The sequence below is a fragment of the Sinocyclocheilus anshuiensis genome, unplaced genomic scaffold, assembly GCF_001515605.1.
Source record: "Sinocyclocheilus anshuiensis isolate Anshui unplaced genomic scaffold, SAMN03320099.WGS_v1.1 scaffold1416, whole genome shotgun sequence".
NCBI lineage: Eukaryota > Metazoa > Chordata > Actinopteri > Cypriniformes > Cyprinidae > Sinocyclocheilus > Sinocyclocheilus anshuiensis.
This window is the reverse complement of record NW_015544203.1, coordinates 49,232-58,629: the sequence shown is the minus strand read 5'-3', so window position 1 is coordinate 58,629 and position 9,398 is coordinate 49,232. Positions and strand designations below refer to the sequence as shown.

General features: G+C 39.1%; 2 protein-coding genes across 5 annotated transcripts in view; one reads left to right on the top strand and one right to left on the bottom strand.

Moving 5' to 3' along the window:
- The first annotated feature begins 2,360 nt into the window (after positions 1-2,360).
- Positions 2,361-4,531, top strand: LOC107696858 (formin BNI1-like). Its single transcript, XM_016497392.1, has 2 exons — positions 2,361-2,451; positions 3,808-4,531. Exon 2 carries the CDS (start codon positions 3,821-3,823, stop codon positions 4,529-4,531), a length of 711 nt encoding a protein of 236 aa, XP_016352878.1. The 5' UTR covers positions 2,361-2,451; positions 3,808-3,820.
- Positions 4,532-6,167: 1,636 nt separating this feature from the next.
- Positions 6,168-9,398, bottom strand: part of LOC107696860 (gastrula zinc finger protein XlCGF57.1-like) — a 33,035-nt gene continuing 29,804 nt past the window's right edge. For 3 of the 4 annotated variants that reach the window (XM_016497394.1, XM_016497396.1, XM_016497395.1), the window contains exon 3: positions 6,168-8,464. In XM_016497394.1, the coding sequence (XP_016352880.1) occupies positions 6,870-8,464 (1,595 nt within the window). In that variant the 3' untranslated portion in view covers positions 6,168-6,869. The remainder of the gene's footprint in view (positions 8,465-9,398) is intronic. The other variant, XM_016497397.1, reaches the window with a different exon arrangement.

Genomic DNA, 9,398 nt, shown 5'->3' with positions numbered 1-9,398 from the left:
CTTCTATATTTTATTATTTTTTTCTTGTTATATTGTTTATAATGAATAGATTGAAGAATACTAAGAAAGCTGATGTCAAACTTTAAAAAATGAAGGAGGGAGAAGAGAGAGAATGATGTCCCGGGTCGCTAAACACCCGAGGTATGCATTTAAGGGTTAAACCGATTTCCTTTTTTCATTTCGTTTCTTAGGGCCAACATTTGGAAGGCAAATGGCAAAATCTCAAAATTATTTTTACAGTGTACATAAACTATATACTTAAAACTGTGATTCTGCTCCGTTGCCTCCGTTGCTTGCTGTCAATACGCGCCTGAGAGAGGTAAAGACATCCGTTATCTTCAGTAACTGAGATTGATATTACACATAATATTTTTGAGTAGTTTTTAAGGCTTGATTTTTTTAATGGAATCTACCTGAATACATCTTGTAAAATCTCATAAATTATTTAATCTATGACACAATGAATGTAATATTATTAGAGAAGTGGGGGACACAAAATGGGGGGAAATGTTTTCGATTTGAATCCCATTTCCTGCATGTACATACATTTAGGGACTATGGTAATCCAGGATCCAGGAAATAATTAAGTTGATTAATGATCAATTCTGCCAAAAAGAATAGTAGGCTACTGTATAAGAAATAAGAAAAATATGTCTTACTTTCTTTATTGTTTAATAGGGGCCGAATGCCAAGACTTGAGAGAATCATTTTATAAAGTCGAAAATGTTCACCATTAATGTTTTGAATAATGTTTAAATAATGTGAGACTCAATTTCCACTGTTAAACAAACTTTTATTTCAAACTAACCGCTGTACCTGAAAATTTAAAATAAATCACTTGTTGCACAGGACAGAATGTTCTACATCAGTGGCTCCCAGACCCTGAGGCATTTCTGCGTACCCCCTCTCTTCCACTTAGACTGCAACATTTCCATTAAAGGACAATATTTGCCCCTAAATTGACTCTCCAATGCATTTTTTATCTTTATAAATAGAATATTAATGTTTAAAAAAAAATACAAATTCAATAGATTAATTATGCAATGATGATAAAAAAGTGAAAAGTGATTCTTTTAAATACTAAAAGCGCCAGTAGGTGGCGGTAAGAAACTCATTAAGGAAGTAAGAAACATGGGTGTTGAATCATTTAATTTGTCAAACCTCTTGAAAGAGCATGCAGAACAAGGTAAAATATATGGTGCTATTGTTAAATACATTAAAGAAATAGGATTCAACTTTTTTAAAAATGAAAATGGTCATCATTTGCTCACATTTATGTCACTAAAACCTAAATTATTTTTTCTGTGGAATGCAAATGAGGATATTTTGAAGAATGTTGTCCATACAATAAGAGTCAATGGGGTCCAACTGGACCTTGTTTTTGACACCAAAACTTGGACTCATTGTATGGACAAAAACAGTCTTCAAAATATCTTCTTTTTTATCTTTCACAGAAGAAATTATGTCTTGACATGAGGGTGGATAAATGATGGCATTTTAATTTTTGGGGCAACAGTTAAGCTGGTGTTCAGTGATAATCCGTGTATACGTTTTCAGCCAATTATGGTACTTGGTGGTCTGTCTGTTATAGGGCAAAAAAACAGTCCCTTTCCTATAGATGGGCAGATAATCGTTTTTTGTACCCACTCTTGGTGCTCCACAGGAAGAGGCCAGTGCTCCTCACTTCCTGTTTGGTGCCACAGAGCCTGGGTTTTAGTCAGAGATCTGACAGATGTACAACAGATAACTGCACTCCTTCTGTGCCAGAGGGGAGGAGTTGGAGATAATGGACAACCCGTCATGGTTTTGGGTTTAAAATATTTGGAATGGTTAAGAAAACCATTTATCTAGGAGAATAATTATCCTTTATGTAAACGATAATGGTTCTGGTATGATGATGACCGTGTACAGTAGACGTACAACTATCCTGTGAAATCCCAGACTATTCCAGCAACGCAAAATTGGAAATGGTTCAAGCAGGAGATAAAATACCAGCATGATGACATTGCTACTTGCTGATATTGTGGCTTTACATAAACCTAAACATTCTGGCCATGAAAAAAGATCAAAACCAAGCGCACCATTCAGGTCACAGTCTTTGCATCTGTTCACAGTTCATGCTAATTAAATACGACATAGTTCAGCTATGAGGATGTTGTCATGCTGTGTCTATTTTTATTAACTGATCTTAGTTTATCAGTAGTCATGGCATGCGCTTGAGTTTAAAATTAACATTAAAGTACCAACGTTCCCTAAACTTGAGGTAACCATGAAATAATGATTAATTTCTTGTTCCTGGTGAATGAAACTTCACTATTTTCACCTCTACCAGAAAGTGCTACAATGTCACCTGCTCATATAAAATATTATTTGTTCTCTTTTTGTCTAGGACTTCTTAGCCAGAGACCTTCAGTTGTTGAGAGTTTCCTCCAAGGAATCCTTTGAAAACAGGTTTGTGTATACATTAAAAAACATTCACTTCTCGTGTCTTACAAATAAAGTCCCATATACAACATGTGTAGATATTATTTTGCACAGAATTCACATACTAAAACAATTATACATATAAACATTTTTTCATTGGATGATCTATATTTGCATTCTATAGGCTTTAAATTAAGACAAATTTGCATGAGGAACATTTTTGTAATTCTTCACAAGAATTGTGCAGCCCTTTAAAGAGCAAGAATTTCTTTGCAAGTTCAAAACTATTTGAAACAGAGTTTTATGGAAATATTTACCCATAAAAGGTCTTAAATTAAGGACCAACCCTTAATCGGTCAGTGGCAGTGACAGAGTCCCGCTGCAGCTATTTTTGAGTTTGTTTTGTGCCATGCACAAATTCCCACCAGAAGGATAAATGATTTGCATTTAATTTACTTTAAAAATGACAGGTATTGGAAACCTGACAAGCACAACATAATGATGGTACTTTCTCATTTCATATGCATGTTTTAAAGGCACAATATGTAAGATTTACATAATCAGATATCCAAAAACTACTTGCACAGTGTGGTATATTTCATGCAGTTCTGTATTTATGTTATCCCAAAAGTTCCCAAGGATTTGTAAATCCAGAGAAATTCCAATTTTAAATAATGACTCGTCCCTAGTCATTGTCGCCTATCAATGACGTAATATCCGCACTATCCTCAGTTTCCGCTTGTAGTAACTATGGCAACACACAGACACAAATGCTGCTATACAGTTAACTTAAATACATTATGGCTGTTGCGAATAAAGTGAAAATGAAATGAAAAGTGTTGACCGCAGCATTAAATTTAGATCTGCTCAATGTTGTGCCATTATTTTTTACAAGTTTTTACAGTGTTGCGCATTATAACCAATCACACAGGAGTCTGTTGAGCTTATGAATGCAATAGCCAATCAGAGGCGTTCAGAAGATTTTTTTGTTCACTGCACGCGCTCACCGACTGAATTCAGCTCTCACGCGAATTCTCTCATAAACAACAAAGTGCAGATGTAAGTATGATGTAAGAGATTCATTCATCAAACCGTGTATAGACAGCTTTACTGATTATGAGTTTTTTGAGAGTGCTTAAACTCGCGCTAGACTGAAGTCAGTCATAATGTTTTTTGATAATGTAAATGTTCTTTGCTCGCATTCTCTTGTATAATTTATTCGCTGTTTGAATAACTGGGGAAAGTACATGTAATAAAAAAATAATAATTCATTACCTCATCCGGGAACATCCTCCTTCATAGCATCATCAAGCTTCGACTTTGTTATTGTTTTGAAAATGCGACCTCGAGTGGCGAAAACTTACATATTGTGCCTTTTAATAGGGTGTTGGCGAACATGGGACACAAACAGCCGTCAAGTTCAGCACGTATGGAGAGGAGTTACCAGCTAAACCAGGGTCCTGTCCAGCAAAACGCACCCGTGTTGAGGCGTGAGCGTCAGAGACATTCGGACCAGCCTAGAGCGCAGAGTGCTTCAGGTCTGGCTGCGTCTGTGGGACTCCCTTGCCCTTTCACCTCTCCAGGCACTGCCGCCAGCCTTGACTGGCATAACGGAGACATACTGTGTCAGCCCAACCTGGATTCTATTGCATTTCCCGAAACTGGCCCACAAAGTCCGTCCGGAGCACCAGGAATGGTGCGGCAAAACTCCAGCGACACCAGCACTTCTGAAGACACTCTGAAGGACTTCCCGTGTCCGGTGGCCACTCCGTCACCTCCAAACCCAGAGGTCACGGGGTCACAACTTGATTCAAGGCTGCAAATCCTTCCCAAGAGCCCGGTTTCCCCAACAAAGCCTCTTCTCTCTCTTCGGATCTCAGAATCTAACCTTCAAGATGTTCAGAGTATAGCTGTGTCGCAAGATGATGATGAAGTGTTTTTAGCACCTCCGCCACCATCTCCTCCTCCACCACCACCGGCACCACTGCCCATCAGAGAGACGGAGATTATGCAGGACTTCCCGCCTCCTCCGCCTCTCACACCCCCAGTCGAGGAGAACGTGGAAGTGTCTTTACAGCATCCGGGACCATTACGGCCCATCAGGTAGAGCCACTTCTTGTTCTTAAGGGCTTGAGCAAGATGATTTTATGTCGTATCCCTCATGATTTTTTTATGTAGGTTAGGGTTTGGCTTATGATTTGTTTGATAGGAATGTTGTTCCAAGAACAACAAACGAACATATCAGTCACATTCAAGGGTGTGACTTTGGTTTGAGAAGTGGAGGGGTCACAAAATGGGGGAAAATGTTTTCGATTTGAAACCCATTTCCTGCATTTACATACATTTAGGGACTATGGTGATACAAAATCCAGGAAATAATTAAGTTGATTAATGATCAATTCTGCCAAAAAGAATAGTAGGCTACTAAACTATGTATAAGAAAAATATGTCTTACTTTCTTTATTGTTTAATAGGGGCCGAATGCCAAGACTTGAGAGAATCATTTTATAAAGTCGAAAATGTTCACCATTAATGTTTTGAATAATGTTTAAATAATGTGAGACTCAATTTCCACTGTTAAACAAACTTTTATTTCAAACTAACCGCTGTACCTGAAAATTTAAAATAAATCACTTGTTGCACAGGACAGAATGTTCTACATCAGTGGCTCCCAGACCCTGAGGCATTTCTGCGTACCCCCTCTCTTCCACTTAGACTGCAACATTTCCATTAAAGGACAATATTTGCCCCTAAATTGACTCTCCAATGCATTTTTTATCTTTATAAATAGAATATTAATGTTTAAAAAAAAATACAAATTCAATAGATTAATTATGCAATGATGATAAAAAAGTGAAAAGTGATTCTTTTAAATACTAAAAGCGCCAGTAGGTGGCGGTAAGTCACTGTCTAATGCGTGAGTCATCGAGTCATTTGTTCATTCAGTAACTAAGCAAGTGGCTGTATTTATAAATGAATCATTGAATCAGTGACTTTCGCGAACGATTCGTTCACGAAACACCGCAAAACTCAGCAGGGGGGGACAAACGTGATTTTGAAAAGTGGGGGGGACATGCTTTTTGATGGTTTGAAGAACAATTACTCCGAGTCGCCCCATGCCGTTTCACAGAAGTATACAACGGCGAGTACGTCAAGTATAAACGCCTCGTCTGGAGCGTGCACAGTCAGCAAGTTCACGGCACAGAGTCAGGATGAAGTATAAATGAATATGAAAGTGTAAGTGAATGTTTCTTTTTTCACTCCAACTTTCCAGAAATTCCTGCCCACGAAAAGCTGCATGTATATATATTTGCTTACCCCGATAGGCCTATCTGTGTAAACGATTTAGAAAAAGTTCAATCGATTCAAACTTTATATCAAGTACAAAAAAGTACAATGGAGAAGGTGAACAAAGAACACTCCATTCATAATCGCTGCAGCTGTCAATCACGTCAGTTCAGCATGAGTTTATCAGTGACTGAGTTCAGTAAAACTCCCATTATAATCTTTGAGGACCTCATGAGATAAATGTTTTCCTGACCAGGCTACGTTAATCTCCCACACTTTGTAGGATGCCTGAGTAAAAACATTTACAAATATAATAGCCTGCAGAGCTATTAGGTGGACATAAAATACCAATGTGGGTTGATAGCCCCACCACATTGTGGAAAATCCAATGGCTACAAAAACCTTGAACAACAACTTAGAATTTATCTTCAGAAAGTGTTTTAATGTAAATTTGATGCAAATGCACAACAATGACTGACATGTTTTGTTATCATGCAGGCAGTGGATGAACCAATCCCAAGTAAATGTGAAATGGACCAAGTTCCAAGTTTGCAGCCAACCTCCAGATAGATACCGAAAATGTGCTCTTCCACAGTCTTTTTCCAGATGTGGCCTGTCCCACAGCACTCAGACTAGGCGGCAGGTTCACCTTCAATGACCCTAAATACAGCCAAGACAATGCAAGAGTGGCGTAGGGATGACTCTGGGAATGTCCTTGAGTGACAGAGCCAGAGCCCAGATTGAAATATAATCGAATCTGTGGAGAAACTTGAAAATGGCTGTCCACCGTCAGTCCCCATCCAATCTGACAGCTTGAGAAAGCTATATGAAGGGGAAAAAAAAGACACATAATCTGTAAATCCAGGAGTGTAAAATGTATTGCATCATACTCCAAAATATCACTTGAGGCTGTAATCACTGCAGAAAGGTGCTTCAACAAATCTAAAAAAATCTGAACACTTATCAATGGGTTTTGATGCTTAATGAATATGTTCTGAATGCAATGTAGACATGAATACAACATACTGATTTTTAAGTATTATACTGAAGAAGAAAAAAACCTCAATACAAACCAAATTACATGATTTTAAAATGGCATGTGAACAACGTAAAAAAAAACAAAAAACTATTTGAGCAGAAAACCAAGTTTGGGCCAGTCATCTGCGACGTAAACGCAGCTTTGATTTCACACAGATACGCATCTTCTGGTGGTATTTTAAATGGCCGAGCCATTTAAAACTCTTTCCACAAAAACAACAAGAATACAGTCTCACATATGCATGCCTTTTCATATGTAACTCTAAGTGTGATGAGAGTTTGGGGATTTTTCTTTTACTCTTAACACAATTAAATGGTCTTCCTCCCGAAAGCATATGCAGGTGTTTTCTGAAATTGCTAATTTTTCGAAACCCCTTGTCACACTCAGAACACTGGAATTTCTTTCCAGAATGGGTTTGCAAATGACGTTTCAGGTCCGTGTGATATGTGAAACTCTTCTCACACCGAAGGCACCTGTAAGGCCTCTCTCCAGTGTGAACCCTCATGTGAATGTCAAGGTTTCCTTTAACTGTGAAACTCTTTCCACATTGAGTGCAGCTGAAAGGCTTCTCTCCAGTGTGAATTCTTAAATGAACCTCAAGATTTGCATTGTTTTTGAAAGACTTTCCACAGTAATGGCACATGAAAGGCTTCTCTCCGATGTGAGTTCCTACATGATTCTTAAGATCATTTCTGTCTGTGAAACTCCTTCCACACTGATGGCATATAAAATGGATCTCTCTCGAGTGAATCCTCATGTGGTCTTTAAGGGTTACCGTAAATCGGAAACACTTTCCACACTGACTACATACAAATGGCTTCTCTCCTGTGTGAGTTGTCACATGGTTATTAAGGGTTCCTTTATGTGTAAAACTCCTTCCACATTGAGGGCATGTGAAAGGCTTCTCTCCAGTGTGAATTCTTATGTGGATTTTAAGGCTTGCTTTCTGAGAAAAACTTTTTCCACACTGTTGGCAGCTGAATGGGCTCTCTCTAGTGTGCACTCGCAAGTGGACTTTCAGGTTTCCTTTTCGAATGAAACTTTTTCCACAATGTTGGCAGGTGAATGGGTTCTCTCCAGTGTGAATTTTCATGTGATCTTTAAGACTTCCTTTTTGAGTGAAACTTTTTCCACACTGTTGGCAGGTGAATGGGGTCTCTTTAGAGTGAATTCTCATGTGGACTTTCAGGTTTCCTTTTTGAGTGAATCTTTTTCCACATTGTTGACAGGTAAAAGGACTCTCTCCAGTGTGAACTCTCATGTGGGATTTAAGACTGCCTTTCTGAACGAAACCTTTCCCACACTGCTGGCAGGTGAATGGGCTCTCTCTAGTGTGAATTTTCATGTGGACAGTCAGGTTTCCTTTTCGAATGAAACTTTTTCCACAATGTTGGCAGGTGAAAGGGTTCTCTCCAGTGTGAATATTCATGTGATCTTTAAGACTACCTTTCGAGGTGTAACTCTTCCCACACTGCTGGCAGGAGAATGGCTTGTCTCCCATGTGAATTCTCATGTCGACATCTAGGTTTCCATGTTGATCGAAATGACTACTAGTTTGACTAGTCGTTTGAGCTGTTTTTCGTGACAAAGTCTTTTCATTCTGTGAGCAACTTAAAGAGTTTTCTCCCGTTATTAATGAATGATGTTTCTCATATTGATCCTTAATTTCCCTTTTATTTAGTTCTTGACTCTCCTCCTTCAGCACCCGCAGGCCTAAGGAGAAAAAGAAAGTTTAATGTCAGTTTAATGGCACAAAGCAACACACATCAAAACATTTAGATATATAGAGCTTAAAAAAATCAACATGTACATGTAATAATTAGTTACATTTATATAGTGCTTTTCTGGGTACTCAAAGAACTTTACATGAAAGCGGGGGAATCTCCTCAACCACCACCAGTGTGCAGCATCCACCTGGATGATGCGACGGCAGCCATATTGCGCCAGAACGCCCACCACACACCAGCTTATTGGTGGAGCAGAGACAGAGTGATGAAGCCAATCAGTGTATGGGGATGATTAGGAGGCCATGAGGGTCAGAGACCACTGGGGTTATACCCCTACTCTTTTCCGAAGGACATCCTGGGATTTTTAATGACCACAGAGAGTCAGGACCTCGGTTTAACCCCTCATCCGAAGGACGGTGCTTTTTACAGTATAGTGTCCCCGTCACTATACTGGGGCGTTAGGACCCACACAGACCACAAGGGTGGTCACTAACACCTCTTCCAGCAGCAACCTAGTTTTCCCAGGAGGTCTCCCATCCAGGTACTGACCAGGCTCAGCCCTGCTTAGCTTCAGTGGGCAACCAGTCTTGGGCTACAGGGTGATATGGCTGCTGGCAATGTACATGTCAATACTTCTCAATATTATTAACATGTCCCGAATACTTTCAAGCTGGCAGTTTTCAAATCCCTATTAAAGGGGTCCTATTATGCTCTTTTACAAAGTCTTGATTTTGTTTTGGGGGTGTACTAGAACAGGCTCTCATACTAGGTTGTTAATTTTACATTATTACAACACCTCTCTCCCCAGTCTGGCATGAATGGCTCGAATAGTTCCTGTATCAAATGAAGGCCCGCCTTCTGAAATACTAAATGTGCTGTGATTGGTTAGCTGGGCCAGTGTGTGTTGTGATTGGTTAGCT

What these genes read in the sequence shown, in the direction of transcription:
- LOC107696858 (XM_016497392.1), top strand. Translation starts at nt 3,821, where the DNA reads ATGGGACACAAACAGCCGTCAAGTTCAGCACGTATGGAGAGGAGTTAC.